General features: G+C 45.0%; 1 protein-coding gene across 1 annotated transcript in view; it reads right to left on the bottom strand.

Annotated features, from left to right (window-relative positions):
- Positions 1-19,517, bottom strand: part of SSPN (sarcospan) — a 51,723-nt gene that overhangs the window by 1,002 nt on the left and 31,204 nt on the right. Inside the window, exon 2 of the mRNA XM_040345608.1 lies at positions 7,286-7,372. Coding sequence (XP_040201542.1) covers positions 7,286-7,372 — 87 coding nt within the window. The remainder of the gene's footprint in view (positions 1-7,285; positions 7,373-19,517) is intronic.

Below are 19,517 nucleotides of genomic sequence, written 5' to 3' on the forward strand. Positions count from 1 at the left end.
ACTGAAAACCATCAAGATCATGGACCAAAGAGTGTTTTCTGATGTGGGGGTAATCAAAGTTCAGGTAATTAGCAAGCCCGTGAGTAGTGGCACAGACTGCACAATATAATAGAAAATAGATGATGTTCTTGTGTTCTGTACTATGTGGGAAGTCATTAAGTCATATTGTCCTTAAATGGTGTGGAGTGAAAAAATATTTCCCTCCTACAGTTTAACACCGCAAAATTCCAAATGGGTTAATAATGTTTTAGGACATGAAACGTGTATAAATCACGTTTTGGCCTGAAAATTATTTCTCAGATAAGGTTTTATTACAAAGGTGACATTTTTTGGTCAACTGGTTTACTTACAAATCACTTCATTTCAGTGCCCCTAAGGGGATATTTTAATACCACTTGGTAGATTAAAGATTTATTTAATGACATAATAAAGGAAAACCATAAAGTTCATTTAATTTGCAGGAGATTTCTTTTTTTTAATACAAACCTGTCGCATGTGGAAAAGCTACTTGCTCCCTGTCTTGTCATCCTGATCCTCTTGCATCTTTACTAGGTGTGGCACTGATCCAAATATGCCAATTAACTATCACAGGGGAAACACTTTACTTGCGCACAGATGAAGGGGTCCACTGGCTGGTGAACTATCTCCACTTTGGGGCACCAGTCATGCAATGCTTACTACCTTGACCTCTGCTCACCAACTAAATGGATCAATACTATAGGCATAAAGCATTTTGGGAGCACCCTGTTATCATTAGGTCCATAAACCTGACAATCTGATTTTACAATATCTTTGAAAACTGCCAACACTTATTAAAACCCAACTTCGGGCAAAAAAATAAAAAAAAGTTTTCCCATGCAGTGGGGCTGTACCTGCACTGCATAAGGGTCCTTTCACACGGAGCGGACCGTTTTTGTGTCCGCTCCGTGTGTCCGCCAAAGCTCAGCGGGGATCATCTGTCATCCCCGCTGAGCTGTCGGCGGATAGGGCGGTCCCCGCACACAGTGCAGAGACCGCCCTGCCTCTGCTCCGCTCTCCCCTATGGGGAATCGGATGCAGACGGACCGTCTGTCCGTCTGCATCCGATCCGTTCCACCGGATGGAAGAAAAATAGGTTTTCTTCCGTTCGCAAAAGCGGATCCCGACGGACGTGGATGGTCGCGGACGTTAGTGGATGCTCCATCCGCTAACGGACGCAATCCCATAGGGATTCATTACAAGTCCGTAAACGGACTTGTAATGAACGGACGAGCGGAGCGGACGTCTGAAAGGGGCCTAAGGGTTAAATGTTTATTTTTGCCTAGAAGAGAGGAGGAAGGAGATATACTTTCCTAAACCTCCAATCCTACTAGCACAAGACCTGTCTGGCACCCCCAGGTTCCAGCAGTCTTGATTTGTGGACTATTTCTGAAGGCATCAAGCCCAAAGCAGGCTCCATAGACCAGGAACAGTCCACTGCTGGATGGCGGGGGAGCACCATTTTTTCAGTGGAACGTAGGATCGAGCATACTTTTGCTGATAGGTGTCCCTCATTCCCATCTCAAAAATGTTCGGTCCGTGATTCTACCTAGTAGTTTTGGAGGATGTAAATGAGATTGAAGAAAGATTGTACACCAAAGCAGTAATGTGTGAACTGGCCTAATATATCGGTCATCCAATATAATGATCATGAAGTGTATGCAGGGGAGGACTAGGAACCTTTGGCCTGGGGAAAAAAACAACCAGCTAGCCCTTTCATAGTATTGACAGATGTCTGTGGGCTAAATGAATTGTACCTTTCAAAGCGTGTATGGAAACTCATTGATTGGTGGGGACGGTGAAAGGTGGGCATTCTTAAAGGACGTGATTTGCAGAGACACAAGCACCCAAGTTCCCATTGCAGCTCGTGGCATTCAGTCACATGACAGATCTCTGCCATACGCTGTGATCGCAGATCTGAACATAGTGCAGGTAGCTATATAACACCCAGCATGTGTCACTGACTGCGGGTCTTGCTATGATTGACTTCTGGCTGGTGAAGTATCGTCACTTTGGGGCACCAATCATGCAAATCTTACTAGTACTGACTCAGTGAGAACATGCCCCTTGCCCTCAAGCCCAGTCCTCCGCTGAGTGTAAGTGTGGGAGGGGGTATCAGGATACAGATCCACCATGAGAATCTGGAAATTTTAGAGGATTTGGTAATCACTATAAAAGAAAAACCAATATACTCACTTAGCTCAATAATCTGGAAATGGGAGCACGGCCGTCTTAAAGGCAGGGCAAAAGGGTAAGCTGCCCTGGGCCCTGTCATTGTCGTGGCGCCCAAGGCAGCTGCCTCAAACTTGCCAACTATCCCAGTTTAAATTCCCTTGTCCCTTGAAGTTTTATTCCTGTGCTGTGTCCTGATATCTCAGTGTGAAGTGCTGCTACTAATGCTGCCCACCTATTGTTGTGTACAGAAAAAATTGTTTGCCCATGGTCCAATCAACATTAAAGATGGCCCTGAATGGGAGCACAAAAATGTAATAATACCAGGAGCTTTATATTATTGTTTTCCCTGGGAAGTGCACGCAGGTGCCTTCTGGATACAGAGAGCACGGACTGTCAACAATAACCTAATAATAAAACTGTGATATAAACTACTAAGCGGATAGAGAGAAAGAAAAAAATCTGTTTATATATTGTTATAGCTTGCCTTGTGTTACCAGCTGACAAGTGAATGTTTGGTGTAAGGTCCATGTAGCAGCTATAGGATCACCCTGCATTGCCTTTTTGCTGCTAGAAAAAAATGAATTGCAGCCAGTGGGAGGTCTGCACACTTGGAAGCATGTATCAGTGCGCATGCTGGTGCTTTACATAACCCCCAGTTTACCACTGCGTACAGCCACCTCTCAGGTCCTGGGAGTGTCATTACATAGGTTCTCTATGCTGTATGGCCCTGTGTATGAGACCACACTGGCCAGATTAACAAATCCACTATATGAAAATATTGGAAAAAAATCCAAAAAACGAATGCAGCGCTCACAAATGAAGAACTGTGGAATGTGTCATAAAGTGCAAACTTTACCAAAAATCATGTTTTAAAATATTTAAATAGATCATTAGTCTATATCCATATACAAATCTTTGAGAGTGACAGTTCATAGAGATCAGGGCCGATCCTAGGCAGGGTGCACGGGGTGCTCCGCACCCAGGCGCCGCAGAGGTGGGGGCGCCGAAGCTCCAAAGTGCTCCCCTTCCTTCTCCTTGTCTGTGTCCAGAGGCAGAGCGCATGTAGTGGGTGCTGCGGTTTCCCATCCCGCTTGCTCTCTCTGCTGGCAACTGACAAGAGCGCATACCTCTCGGAATCCGGAATCCAGGCTGGGTACCACAGTGGAGCCTATTACCGGAACACTTTCCGGCACTAGGCTCCACTAATTGATTCTGTCCGGTGTGCATGGAGCAGTCTCCTGTCTGCCCCGCCCCCTCTGCGTGTGTCGGCTGTTCTCCCATAGGCGGTGTGATGAGAGGCTTCTGGGTTGGCCGGAGCTGCTGCCAATCATCCCGTGCACTTCCAGAAATGCTCTCTGAGTGCCACCCTCCAAGTAACCAAAGATGCCACGTATGCCCCGCCCCCTGTAATGTGCTTCTGTTCCCAGCGCGCCCGAGCTACAGGGATCTATTGGACAAGTACTGATCTATGGGGACGCCTGATGTGGGGGGGTCTCTGATGGGGACACCTGCTGTAGGGGGGGTCTGATGGGGGACACCTGCTGTGGGGGGGGGCTCTGATGGGGGGCAACTGCTGGGGGGGAACTGATGGGGGACACCTGCTGGGAGGCTCTGATGGGGGACACCTGCTGGGGGGGACTCTGATGGGGCACACCTGCTGGGGGGGACTCTGATGGGGGACACCAGCTGTGGGTCGGCTCTGATGGGGGGCAACTGCTGGGGGGGGGACTCTGATGGGGACACTAATGAAGACTTCTTAGGGGAGCATCTCTGTGTTTGAGTCGTAGCCGTAGAAACATGTGTAAAAGGGAGGAGTTAGTAAGATGACCACGCCCATGTGGGGGAGCCAGAAATATTTCTGCACCCAGGCGTCTGTGACCCTAGGATCGGCCCTGATAGAGATGTTGATACCTCTAAGTGATATATAAGTCTTTCTGAACTCTACAACAACTTTGTCAATGTGTCCCACCACCAATGCAATGCACTCACCAGAGCGTATGGCTGCACAAATTATAGGCAGCAGACTGGGCTGAATGACATCCTGCAAAAACCAACAGTATGAATCTGGAGAAAGTATCTTTAAGAAGATGACCCCCTGGAGATGGCAACGGCCAGACTAATTCACCATTGAAGACAACAGATAGATGACAGAACTAAGTGGAACAGATGCTCCCCAAAAATAGAGTCAAAAGGAGTATATACTGTATAGTGTAGTCTTTAAAAGATATAAGGAACAAATAAAAAGTAAAGGTTATGTAGCGCTACCCCCGAAGGAGCCGCTAAATTATTTGGGACTGGCCTACTAAGTTACCCTGGCAGTGTCTAAGGGTGTAACGGTGAGAATAGCAACAGTGAGTGGAGGTACAGACATCCAATAAAGAGTTTTCAATGCTTTATTGTCCAGGCCAACAGCAACATACATTAGGAAGGTCAAGGTTGATGAAGAAAGAAATAGAACCATGCGGTATCAGGCCTGGATATAGAACTGAGCAATATACTGCTCTGCATTAAACTGAATATATATACATCGCCACTCTGCTTGGAGTGGGTAAAGTGCCCCCGGACAGACCCCTATAATAGGCCTGGCAGCCGGAGAGTCACTCTGAATGATACTGGGAGGAACAGGTCTCTCACACAGACCTGTCTCTAGGGCCCCTGCCACAGGCCAATTTCAATAGAGGACTTAAGTAAATAAGGACAGAAAATAGGCTTCGGACCCCAGTGGGGCACTGGGGTCCCTTCTCTCATTAGGAAGAGGTTCGCTGCAAATTTCAGCTCTGGCCAGGTGGGCCACGCTGGCGGGGTCCATGGATGCGCGTACCCTGAAGGTGGGTACCGCACCTGGAACAGGGACCCAGCGGAAAGTTTTCGACACATGACCTCTCTCACAGATATACCCTCCCCCATGCCCCGCGAGGGAAAACATCCTCTAATTGGCTGCTGGGAGAAGATCTGTTCTGCCAGAACCCCTCTAGCGCCAGCTGCCGGCCAGGGGTGGCACTGCACTCCCTGACCACAGTCTGACCGAGTGGAACTTCCAGAATGACAGAGATCATCAAATTTAGGCAAACATTGAATGGGAGCAAGGTAACTCTCCCGTTCCCCACTCAATTAAAGCGTAGTGCCCATGCTGAAAGCAAGGGGGCGCTACAGTTAAATAAAAGTGATCATAAGAAAGATTATCCATGGTGTGCACCACCACCAATCTAATACACTCAACAGATCAGATGGCTGCACAAAAAATGTGAACAACAATTAGGCACAGTTGAAATTGTCAGGTCCCAACAATTCACACTTTTTGGACGTTCCCTAAGAAAATGGACCTCTCAATATGGCACAGACCAGATTTGTAACATGGAGCAACGCCCAAGTGGATGGTAGGACTGTATGGAACAAGTGTTTACCAAAGATAGAGCCAAATTGAAGATATATAGTGTAGTGTTTATTGAAAATATGAGTAAAACAATGGTATCCTGGACTTACAACTATGACCACCGCATACACACAATGCACCGTCGATGATGTCAGTACTATTTCTCCACTCCCGATCTGATCAGCCATCTGATCTGGTGAGTGCATTGGATTGGTGGTGGTCCACATTGTGGATAACTTTTGTTAAGATTACATTTATTTCTCTTTTACTTTTTTGTTCTCTAGATCATTTAAATACTACACTATATATACTCTCTTTGACTTTATTTTTTGGGGAACATCTCTTCCACTTAGTCCTGCCATCCATCTGTTGTTTTCAATTATGAATTAGTCCAGGCTATTGCCATCTCCTTAGGGTCATCTTTTTAAAGGGACCATCTCCAGGGTCATACTGTTGATTTTTGAAGGAAGTCATTGAGCCAAGCCTGCTGCCTATAATTTGTGCAGCCATACGTTCTGGTGAGTGCATTGGATTGGTGGTGGGACACATTGACGAAGTTGTTGGAGAGTTCAGAAAGACTTAAAAATCATTGAGAGGTGTCAACATCCCTATGAACTGTCACTATTAAAGATTTGTATATACTGTATATGGACTAATTTTCTATTCAAATATTTAAAAACATAACTTTTGACACATTCCACATTTTCTAATTTTTGAGTGCTGCACTTTTTATTACATTTCATAGCAAAGGTTTGGGCATATTTACCTTTAATGCTAGCAGAAATTTTTTTTCCACTAAGTGCCGGCTCTTCTTTTATTTCAATAAATGTATTTTCAATGCAGCAAGTGTAAGTACCTGACTTTGGCAGAACCCAGACTGGGAAAGGAGGAGGGGTGGCAGGACTTTTAGGTCAATTAGATGTTCTACATTCATATGTGTTGACAAGTAATATACTAACAGGAGAAAGTAGAAAGATGACCTTATCAGTCTGTTGCTTCTCCAATGACCAGTCACAGGCTGGGGGAAGGCAAGTAGCCAAGCTGGGTTGCTTAAAGAGGAAGTAAACTCTACGGGGAAAACATTTTTTCCCTCTTCTCTGCAAGATAAAAGCATAATGTGCTAGTGTGCAATGCATACTAGCACGTTATGTGACACATACCTGCAAACGAAGCCCGCCTCATCCCCGCTGCAGACCACATCCATCTTTGCCCATCTTCCTTCCGGGGCCACGGAATCCTACTCTGTGACTGGCCGGAGCCACGTGACATCACTCCTGCACATGAGCACCGGAGCTGCCAGTCACAGCACTCGCTCCTGAAGAAATGACCGTTCCTTCAGAGCGCATGCGCCAATGACATCATCGGCGCAGTATACAGTAAATATCTCCTATACGGTACATGTTTAGGAGATATTTACAGTGCCTATAGGTAAACCTTTCTCTAGGCTTACCTATAGGTACAAATACTTTACAACCTCTTTAACTGCAGTTCAGATTACCAGATTGTGCTGTATGGCAAGGCTTTTTAAATCTCAAGACTGGATGGATAAAAAGAAAAAACTTTTGCCAAGTAAAACAACTCCCATATACAGTATGTATTTTGATGGTGTATGTAGCTGTTTGCCAGGAGCTTAGCTTTAGCTTACTCAGCAAACCTTTAACATGCAATCATATCAAGTTTTATTTTTATTATTGGATGAATCATTTGGATTCTTCTTACCTTTAAGGCAAACTGCCCGGATGTCTTCTCATCTGGCTGATATGGGAGGCAGAGCAATATCAAGCCTAAAATGGCCACCACACTGACCTGAAAGAAAAAAGGATTAGCTTAAAGGAATAATCCACACCTCTAAATAATGCCTTATAAAAGCAAGAATAAAGAAGACAATTTTTCTCCACAAAACATTTTTTTGTTTATAGTCATATTCCTAAAACAAGCCACAAAATTTAAATTTTGATCGTGCAAACTCTGTATAACTTCCTTTATATTAACCAACATCTATGCAATGTGTAAACCTATCTGGTAATTTATAAATTGAATGGATTGTTTAAAAAAAGGCCTTCACGCTGCACAGCAGTAAGAAACATTAAAGGAGATTTTACAGAAATTGTACAATGTGTGTGTGTGGTTAGTTAATTAGTAGGTAGTGTTACCCTTCTCTCTGCCCCGGCTGCTTCATAAAAGATTTTAGAGAGATGAAGAAGCTGGGCCAGCACAGACAGAAAATAGACACTATTAAAAGAGGAGAGGGGTATGGCGTGAAAGGAGGGGGCTATGGTAGGGTATTGACACATCCTGAAGAAGTTACATTTTCTTGCAAGCTCAGAGCCCCATTGCAAGCGAATGAAAATAATTTATGGGAAAAAAAGCTGCAAGTGAGACTTTTAAAACGTGACAGATGCAAACTACAATAAAGTCCATGATCACATTGCTTTAAAAAAAAAAAAACCTTCCAATTATATGTCCAGAACAATTGTGCAACTTCAGATCCAAAAAAAACACGAAAGCCTCCACCGTCTACCCCCAATGGTCTATGCTTACCTCCCAAATGAGCCCTAATATACAGTATTAGAGCAACTGGAGCTTTATATAACCTGAAATTTGGATCAATAAATTGCAGGTAGATGCCTCTGTGTTTGATCAATGGATTTGATAACAAACACTACACAGTCAAACGCCACTCAAAGAAGAGAAAAAAGCCTTGTGTAAACTGCATTCAAAAATGTATTTATTTAAAACATACATGCATTCACATTTACATTTGAATTCTCAGCAGCAGGTGCATCAAAGTGCAAAGCCGCCACCTCCACCACAGTTCCCAGTTCTACAGCCTAGTTTCACTAAGAGGAAATCAACTTAAGCCAGTAGCACCTAGAATTCCACGCCCTCTCTTCTGAGTCCATGAAGCTCCTCCCTATGCGTTTTGTCATAGTGATGTTGTTAAGGGTACAGCCAAACACTAACTAGAAGAGAGATTTATATGTGGAAAGCCTCAGCTCCACCTCCGGCCTCAGCTCCATTACAGTGCAGCCCAAGGATTTCTAATTGAATAACAAAAAACAAACAAACAATAAAACTAATACAAGCATTTAAAATACTTGATTTTTCTGTGCTTTTACCTGCAATGCATATGTGGAAGTCCTAGTCTGCATCTGTCTATGATATTGCCCTGTGATCAGAGCTTCAGATCTTTGATATTTGATGTTTGAGTCTCTATAAGTCTCTATACATGTGCTATGATGGATACCTATATATTATTGTGTGGTGGGTAGCTCAAAGGTCTATTTAATATACCTATCCTTTATATCTGCAGACATCACCAAGGGAAAAAGGGAGGAGGTGGAATCCTCATGGGTAGAGCTACAAAGGGGGGAAAGTAATACTGGGAGTATGCTATAGGCCCCCTAACCAGAATGAGGTTGCGGTGGCAGACCTCCTTTCACAATCTGGATTAGCGGCAAGAATGGGAAGTGTCATTATAATGGGGGAATTTAATTATACAGACATAGACTGGGTGGAATGAACTGTACATTCATCTAAGGTTCGTCAGTTCCTAAATGTCTTGCAGGACAATTTCATGGGTCAGGTGGTAAATGCACCAACTAGAAACAAAGCATTACTAGACCTACTGACTACTAACAATACAGACCTGATCACGGATGTGGAAATACGGGGTAATTTAGGAAACATCGACCACAGGTCAATTCGTTTTAGTATAAATCGCACAAATAGGAAACATAAGGGGAATACAAAGACACTGAATTTCAAAAGAGCCAACTTCCTTAAACTACGATTCTTGCTAGAAGATAATAATTGAGATCTTAGGAACAAAGAACACAGAGGAAAAATGGGTATGCTATAAGAACATATTAAATAAGGGCATTAGCCAGTGCATCCCAATAGGAAATAAATTTAGAAGAGCTAATAAAAGTCCTGGGTGGCTTAAATCCAAAGTAAAAATGCATATAAAATAGGGATCATCATCAGCATTCCAACTTTACAAAGAATGCAATAAGAAATGTAAGGGTGCAATCAGGGTGGCTAAGAACATGAAAGGCACATAGCGGAGGAGAGTAAAAAAAGCCCAAGAAATTCTTTAAGTACATAAATAGTAAAAATGGGAGGTCTGATCATATTGGTCCCATAAAGAATGATGAAGGGAATCTGGTTACCCAGGATGGAGAGATGATGAAAGTATTGAATTTATTATTTTCCTCAGTGTTCACTAGGGAATTGGGGGGCTTCAGTAACCAAAACTGCAATGTTTATCCTAATGACATGTCACAGGAAACACCCTTATGGCTAACAGAGGACAAAGTTAGAATTAGACTTGAAAAACTTAAATTACCGGGACCAGATAGCTTGTACCCAAGGGTCTTTAAGGAACTCAGTCAAGTTATTGCCAGACCATTGTTCCTAATTTTTACGAACAGTCTACTGACTGGAGTGGTACTAGCTGATTGGAGAAAAGCCAATGTAGCACCAATATTTAAAAAAGGGCCAAGATACATCCCTGGGAATTACAGACCAGTTGGCCTAACATCAACTATATGCAAGCTCTTGAGGCGATGATAAGGGATTATATACAAGATTTTAATAATGACAATGGTATCATTAGCAGTAATCAGCATGGATTCATGAGGAATCGTTCTCCTCAAACCAATCTATTAACCTTCTATGAGGAGGTGAGCTGACTTCTAGATAAAGGAAGGCCATAGACGTGGTGAGTACATGGATTGAAAACTGGCTACAGGGGCGAGTTCAGAAGGTAGTGATACATGGGGAGTACTCAGAATGGTTCGGGGTGGAAAGTGGGGTCCCCCAGGGTTCTGTATTGGGACCAATTCTATTTAATTTACAGTAAAACCTTGGTTTGAGAGTAACTTGGTTTGAGAGCGTTTTGCAAGACAAGCAAAATGTTTTAATACATTTTGCCTTGATATACAAGCGATGTCTTGATATAAGAGTAGCGTCATGTCACAACTGAGTATAAAAAAGAAGAGAGGAGCCTCTAATGCCTCGTACACACGGTCAGACTTTTAACCATGCAAAAGTCCGCCGTGAGTCTGTCGGAAGTCCGACGGAAAGATAGAGAACAGGTTCTCTATCTTCTGACCAAAAAAAGTCAAATGGAGACTACACACGGCCGGACTTTCTGAGAAAAAAAAGCCTGTCTGACTTTTTTTCTCGGAAAAGTCCGACCGTGTGTACGAGGCATAAGTGTAGCAATAAGGTTACATTTAATGAAGGTATGACATTTAGCAACTTATTGCTACACTTAGAGGTGCCTCTCTTCTCTTTTATACCCTCATAAACAACCTGGAGAATGGGATAAACAGTTCAATCTCTCTATTTGCGGATGATACTAAGCTAAGCAGGGCAATAACTACTTTGCAGGATGTGGAAACCTTGCAAGAAGATCTGAACAATTTAATGGAGTGGGCAACTACATGGCTGTCATTGGCCTGTGGAAGTGTTTCTCCTTGAAATCAGTTACACAGTGGGGGGTCTTCTGCCCTGTCTTAAGGCTAACCCCCCCTCCAGACGGCTCAATGGTCTGGAGGAAAAGCATTGTTCTGTGTCTGGCTGTTTGTGTACTTTGATTGCCCCCTGGGGCTTCTGTCTCATTACACATATCAGTCCTCCTATTCAAGCTATTGGACCAATCCCTGCTGACCCGGTTTCATGTCCTCATTTGCATTGCTAAGAGGACCTAATTGAGAACTACAATGTATTTACAATTGACCAATAGGAAAGTGGTTGTTGGGGGCGGGGTGTTCGAACTGCTGTTGTGTGCATCCATTAAAAGAGTTTCCTGTTTGAACTTACATACAGCCTGCCTGGTGTTTGTTCTGATGGATTTCAAACGGCACATAGCTGTAGTTCGGATCCTGGAGCCTTGGATGACCGAACCATCAGACGTTGCGATCCGCAATCTGATTCAACAGCAGCAGAGGAGTGTCGGGAGAGTGGAACCGAACGAGCAAGGGTCTCGTTACAATGGCAAATGAGGTTTAATGTAGAAAAATGTGAAATAATGCATTTGGGTGGAAAAAATATGAATGCAATCTACTCACTAGGGGGAGAACCTCTGAGGAGAATCTAGGATGGAAAATGACCTGGGGGTCCTAGTAGATGATAGGCTCAGCAATGGCATGCAATGCCAAGCTGCTGCAAGCAAAGCAAACATAATATTGGCATGCATTAAAAAGGGAATTAACTCCAGAGATAAAACAATAATTCTCCCACTCTACAAGACTCTTGTCCGGCCGCACCTGGGGTATGCTGTCCAGTTCTGGGTACCAGTCCTCAGGAAGGATGTGCTGTAACTGGGGAGAGTCCAGAAAAGGGCAACAAAACTAATAAAGGGACTGGAGGACCTTAGTTATAAGGAAAGGTTCCGAGCGCTGAACTTGTTCTTTCTAGAGAGGAGACGCTTCAGAGGGGATATGATTTCAATTTACAAATACCATACTGGTGACCCCACAATTGGGATAAAACTTTTCAGCAAAAGGTAATTTAATAAGACATGTGGCCAGTCACTAAAATTAGATGAAAAGCGGTTTAACCTTAAACTGTGTAGAGGGTTCTTTACTGTAAGCGGTTAGGATGTGAAATTTTCTTCCACAGGCGGTGGTCTCAGTGGGGAGCATCGATTATTTAAAAAAAAATATTAGATAAGCACCTGAATGACCACAACATACAGGGGTATACAAGGTATAACTGACATATAATCACACACATGGGTTGGACTTGATGGACTTGTGTCTTTTTTCCAACTTGCCTGCTATGTAACATGCCTTCTGTTGAGATAGCTTCCTGAAGTGTTTAACCACTTGCCGCCCGCCAATGACAGATTGACGGCGGCAAAGTGGTTGCTTAATCCTGACTGGACGTCATATGACGTCCTCAGGATATTGAGCCGCTGCGCGCCCCCGGGGCACGCATCGCGGCGATCGGTGTTGCGGGGTGTCAGTCTGACACCCCGCAACACCGATCTAGGTAAAGTGTCTCTCACTGAGACACTTTACCACGTGATCAGCCGTGTCCAATCACGGCTGATCACGATGTAAACAGCAAAAGCCGGTAATCGGCTTTTCCTCACTCGTGCCTGTCAGACGCGAGTAGAGGAGAGCCGATCGGCTGCTCCTTTGACAGGGGGGTTTGTGCTGATCGATTATCAGCACAGCCCCCCCTGAGGATGCCCACTGGACCACCAGGGATGCCCACTGGACCACCAGGGATTCCACTAGATCACCAGGGATTTAAATCAAAGGTATGCCACCCTAGACCACCAGGGATGACACATAATGGGTGCCAATCAGTGCCACAATGGATGCCAATCAGTGCCCACAATGGGCATCACTGATTGGCAGGCATTGTTTGGCACTGATTGGCATCCATTAGTACAACACATTAGTTAGTGCCCATCTATGCCCATCCTTGCCGCCTATCAGTGCCCATCCATGCCGCCTATCAGTGCCCATCCATGCCACCTATCAGTGCCCATACGTGTCGCCTATCTCTGCCCATCCGTGCCGCCTATCCCTGCCCATCCGTGCCACCTATCCCTGCCCATCCATGCCGCCTATCCCTGCCCATCCGTGCCGCCTATCCCTGCCCATCTGTGCTGCCTATCTATGCACATCTGTGCCACCTATCCGTGACGCCCATCAGTGCCCATCCGTGACGCCCATCAGTGCCGCATATTGGTGCCCATCATCAATGCCACCACATCAGTGCCACCTCATCGGTGCCCATCAGTGCCACCTTATCAGTGCCAGTCAGTGCAGTACCATCAGTGCCCATTAGTGAAGGAGAAAACGTACTTATTTACAATGTTTTATAACGGAAACAAAAAAAAATGTTTTTCTTCTAAATTTTCGGTCATTTTTTTATTTATTTTTTCAGAAAATAAAAATCCCAGAGGTGATCAAATACTACCAAAAGAAAGCTCTATTTGTGGGTACAAAATGATAAAAATTTAGTTTGGGTACAGTGTAGCATGACCGCGCAATTGTAATTTAAAGTGCATCAGCACTGAAAGCTAAAAATTGGTCTGGGCGGGAAGGTGTATAAGTGACCTGTATGGAAGTGGTTAAATGCTTCTCTGTGAACTTTAACAAACACGTATACTGGTAAATCTTCTACTTAACTTTCAACAAACTGACTTATTAATCATGCTGTGAAATTATACCTCTGTGACTTGTGCCCTTTAAGGCAAACCTCGATGGCGTGTTTACAGTTCACACGTCCGGGATCCTGGATATTCCTGGTTAAACTACAACCCCGCCCTATGTACAAAGAACAAACACATTTCTGATGATAATTTGTGAACCAAGATGACCTCTCTCGTGTTGCCAGTCTGCTGATTCCCTTGTGACAAATTCAGAAATTCGACAAAACAATCACAACATCAACAACAAAAATGACCGAATTCACCTCTCCAATGGTAGAAAGAAAAAAAAGTGGAACGCTCTATCAGTGGCGGCTGGTGACATTTTAGGATGGGGGGGCGCAAGACCCCGCCCCTCCACATTTGGTCCCTCCCACTTCTCATAAGCCACACCCCCTATAGAATACACCCACTCCGTCCCCTGTATTCCACTTGCTTCCACTCATAGTGTCAGGAGTATACAGCTCAGCATCACAGCACAGAGTATATAGCCCCAGCATCACAAATCATGGTATATAGCGCAGGCTTACAGATTGGCGCAAACAAACTAAAAAATTACACTGTTAGTTATGAAGGACTCTAAATGGGCATGAGATTATCAGAGACTGCGGACATACTGCACGAGATTACCAGAGACTGCGGACATACTGCACGAGATTACCAGAGACTGCGGACATACTGCAAGAGATTACCAGAGACTGCGGACATACTGCACGAGATTATCAGAGACTGCGGACATACTGCACGAGATGACCAGAGACTGCGGACATACTGCACGAGATGATCAGAGACTGCGGACATACTGCACGAGATGATCAGAGACTGTGGACATACTGCACGAGATGACCAGAGACTGCGGACATACTGCACGAGATGACCAGAGACTGCACACATACTGCACGAAATTATCAGAGACTGTGGACATACTGCACAAGATTACCAGAGACTGAAGACATACTGCATTACTTGTCCTGCGACTTGGGAATTCAACGTTGCATGACAAGTCGTACCCCATATCTGTGCGACTTCAAGTCACAGCGACTTCAAAGTAGTCCCTGCATTACTTTGGTCGCACTTTGATGCAACTTGAGGTCCATAGACCTCCAGAATACACAGGCATTGCTTTAAGTCGCATCAAACTTTCAGACTGTTTTAGCCTGAAAGTCGCAAGATTCTGCCACAATTTTTTGCTGCGATTTTGCAGCGACTTGAAGCAATGCCTGTGTGTTCTGGAGGTTTACGGACCTCAAGTCACATCAAAGTGGGACAAAAGTAATGCAGGGACTACTTCGAAGTCGCTGTGACTTGAAGTTGCACAGATATGAACGGTTCTGATCAGGTCCAACTTATCCTGCAACTTTCCAGTCCCAAGTCGCTATTTCCACCAATTAAATATAAAAACCAATTGAATACGCAGGGGGGGGGGGGGGGGTCCAAATAAAAAAATGAATAAGTGGGGGGGGGGGGGGGGGGGGTTGGGTGCCGTCACAGCTGCTATTTCCACCAGTTAAATTAAATAAAAACAATGTTAAATACTTTTTTTTTTTTAACAAGCCTGGTTTGGGTGGTGCCGTTAATGCTGCTCTTTCCACCTATTGACAAAAAAACATCTGAATCATCTGAATAAGCGGGCGGGGGGGGGGGAGGGTGGTCGGCCGCTACGGTCGGTATTTTTGCCCAAAGTTTTTTTTTTTTTTATAGGTCGGGTGCGGGAAGGGGTCCGTTTGCTGGCTCTTGCATACATCAAACACACTTTAATTAGGTAGGGAGGGGGTTCATACCTGTTACTGCAGGCATGCTGGCAAATAGCTTCGAGGCGCACTCAGCTCCTGAGTCCCGACGTCACTTCCGGTTCTTCCTGAGACGTCGGGACTAGCACAGAGACGTGCGGGTGCACACAGAAAGTGTGCACCCAAGCCATAGAAAGACAGTCCATCGCGCCTGAAGCAAGTGGCGCGATGGAGAACGCCACAAAGGCATTTTTTTTTTGCCAATGTAGCGCCTCGTCTGCAATCCCGTGATTGCACAGACGTGGCGCTACCCACACAACACTGTGTCCAGCGCCCGGCGCTCGGACACAGTGCACCTAAGTACCTTTTTTGGAAAAAAAAATTCCTTAAAGGGACATGTTTAAATAAACATTTTTTTTTTTTTTTTTTTTTTTTAGATTTTTTTTTTTTTTTTTACTGATTGGGGGAGGGGGGCGGCGCCCGGGCGCCCTCTATGGACGGGCCGCCACTGCGCTCTATGCTCCACTCAAATGGCACCAATCCCATCCTATTCATGGTCAGAAAATTGGGACCAATAAAAACTGTCCATATGTGGAGTGATCTGACCATTTCCCAATTAAAAAGAAATAATTTGACAGACTGCTTGGTAGACGAATAGTAGAAATCACATGATTAGGGTACCACAGATGTATACCCACCATACATAATTCTACCCCAAACCTCCCACACCTGTAACTATGAACAAATAATGAATGCCACCGATCTGCAGAAAATTTGGCTAGGTTGGTCATTTATTAACAAAATAAACATAACAATTTCTTAAAACAGAAACAATACATAATCCAGTACCCATATTATAAAGGTTGCTGGTCTTGGGAAGCACCAAAGGACAAATTCAGATTTTGTATTAGGCCGCGTACACACGGTCGAACATGTCCGCTGAAACTGGTTCGCATGTACGGCCTAGCGGACAGGTTTCCAGCGGACAAAAGTTTCTTAGCAAGCTAAGAAACTTGTCCGCTGGAAACATGTCCGTCGGACATGTCCGATGGTTAGTACACCTAATCGGACATGTCTGCTGGTTATGACGTGTAACCAGCGTCCCGAAATCCCGCGCATGCGTCGAATTGATTCGATGCACGCATGGAAGCATTGCACTTCCGTGTTTGAGAACGTCGGTGTCTTCTACGTCACCGTCCGGGGGGATTTTGGTCTGATGGTGTGTACACCGCGGACCGTTTTCATCGGACATGTCTCCTTGTGTGTACAGGGCCTTAGAGTTAATCCCCAGCCATGCAACACCGGCTCGGAGACAAACACACTTCACCACTGATACTTCACTTGTTACTACTTCCCCGTTAATCCACCATTAACTGGGGTCCAATAGAGGACACCATACCTTAGATGGGTCACCCTATGAACTGTTCCAGAGATATTAACGCCTCCAAAGACCCCAACCACCAAAAATCTTTTTTTTTTTTTTAACAAAACAAAATAAAACAGCAATCAAAAACAAACAAACAAACCAGAGCAGGAGGGGGGATTCCTGCTGATCCAAAGGGGGTTGAACTACCCTTTGCATCCCCCCATCCACAGCCACACCCATCTCAACCAATTAACCAATCCTGATACGTGACCTTCCCATGATACTAAACTATTAATCCCGTAGTGCCCTGTATACCCTGTTCCCCCTATCATAAGGCCATTAGCTCTAGATAAAGTAAGGAAGGGTTACAACCTTTTTCAGGAATTTTGTACTGTATGTGCCCCCCTCCCCGGGCAGATTCACTCTCTCTGTTTGTCCTGGTGACCATTGTCTCCAGTCCCGAAAATAATGTGGAGTTTTCATATACATATCAATTCCGCCAAACATACCAAAACAGTCCTGTATCTTGGCCTTCTGCCCCATTGATGCTGTGTCCCAAGCTATGTCCTGGGATTGCAGCATCAGCTATATTTATATATATATATATATATATATATATATATATATATATATATATATATGTATATACCTTATCCTTAGCTGTCAATCTGGGTGGCGTCCTCTTGCTGTTGCTGCGGTAGAGGTGAGAAGAGGGGGATGATGACGAGGTGGTGGTCATGGTGCACTGCTGGGTTCGGAGGTAGGACCCCTGGAATAAGCTGTTGCTGCCCCTCCACCTGCTGCTTCTCGCTGCACATGGCCCGCAGCTTGCAGAAGGAAGAGCCGGGGCCATTGCTTCTCCTTCCGACCGAACAGTAGAAGGGTCCTGAGACCCGATTGGCTGGGAGTCCTAAGACTCCTGGCCAATCGGGTCTCAGGACCCGCTTTCTGATTGGCCAGGAGGAGAAGCAGGAAAACATTAGCGAATATTAATTTGCTAATGTTACACAAGTGGCTAGGCTCGGAACGCTGTGCTCTGCGCCCCAGGCCCACCCTTTTTGAAGCCAATTAGAGCCTCAGGCTCTAATCATGTTGGGTCGTCCCTGCATATTTAGAAACAGGACCATGCAGTAAAATGGGCATGATAGGTGATCCCTGCATATTAAGATGTGATGTTCAGACAGGACCAACCCATAGTGGATGTTATTCAGTTATGCTCACCCATAAAGTGGGTTAAATAAATATTGACCGTGGGTGGCATCAACAGTGTCCTGGGGTTCAGGGCCATAATGTTGGTAAGTATTATTATTATTATTATACAAGTTATATATAACGCCAACAGTTTATGTAGAGGGGGAACAGTAGAATTACAATACAGTTCAATACTAGAGGAATAGGAGGGCCATGCTCATGGAGCTTACAATCTAAAGGGAGGGGGAGGTGGTATAAAAGGAAATAGCTGCGGGGGATTATCTGATGGAGATGACTCAGGTACAGTTCTTAGGTGGAGGTGGGGTAGGCTTCCCTGAATAAGTGAGTTTTCAGGGATCGCCTAAAGGCGGACAGGGTAAGGGCTGACTGGACATACATGGGCAGAGAGTTCCAGAGGATGGGAGAGGCTCTGGAGAAGAGCATGGGAGGAGGTAACAAGTGGAGGAGCAGAGAGGACGATTTGGGCGATATCTACAGATGAGGTTGGTGATATAGCTGGGGGGCGATGTTGTGGATGGCCTTGTATGTTGTGAATTTTATATGGTGGGGTAGTGGAAGACAGTGAAGTGACTGGCAGAGAGAATAAGCAGTCATGGATTGGTTGGTAAGGTGTGTAGAAAACTCCCGGGCCCCTGAAGCATATTGGGGACCTTCAGAGTTAGGGACAGCTGACATCCTTCAGTGTAGAGTGGGTTACAAGGCATAGCGGGTGTAATGCAAGATGAAATGGTGGGCGCCAGACACTTTTTGAATGCAAAGAGATTTATTGTCTCTTAAACAGAACTGTGGGTGAGAGGGTTAGGGCCTGACACCCTTTGCTAAATACAATGTTAATTAGCAGACTCCGAGACCTCTATAGGTAGACAGCTACACAGGTGAAGGCCTCCAGCCGGACACCACCTCCGCATAGGCAGGACAGTTGTCTCTTATGGCAACAATCTTGTAACTGTTACTAACGGTAAAGGTATTCAATTATCTGCAATGCGAACAGTTCTATTTACCCCACACTCACTCACTGTGGGTCTTCACTCAATGAGCTCCCAGTCTCTCTCGCTAGACTTCAGATCCACTAGCCACTGGATCCCCATGGGCTCTTTCACTGTACCACTCAGTATCTTCCTCAAGCATCACTCCTGCTTCAATGCAGGGACCCTGGCTTGGTACTCACAGATACTCCTCAAGCTTCACCCCTGCTGACATGTTAGGTCCCTGGCTTGGCACTTCACAAGCATCAGCTCTGCTGTCCTTGGTTCCCTGACTTGGCACTTGTTGATGCTTTCTCACTTCTTCACTGTCCCCGGCTGTCGAGAAGTGTGCTCTGGTACTGGCCTCAGCTTACTCATAGTGGTCTCTGGTAGCAAGGTGGATGGTCTCGTTGCAGTCCCAATCTTACGCTGCTTTTCTCCTTCTGGATAGGCCCTCAGATAGCCTAGCATCCAGATGCCCCTGGGATAGGCCTTAGGTTTC

This window comes from Rana temporaria, chromosome 3 (assembly GCF_905171775.1).
Source record: "Rana temporaria chromosome 3, aRanTem1.1, whole genome shotgun sequence".
Taxonomy (NCBI): domain Eukaryota; kingdom Metazoa; phylum Chordata; class Amphibia; order Anura; family Ranidae; genus Rana; species Rana temporaria.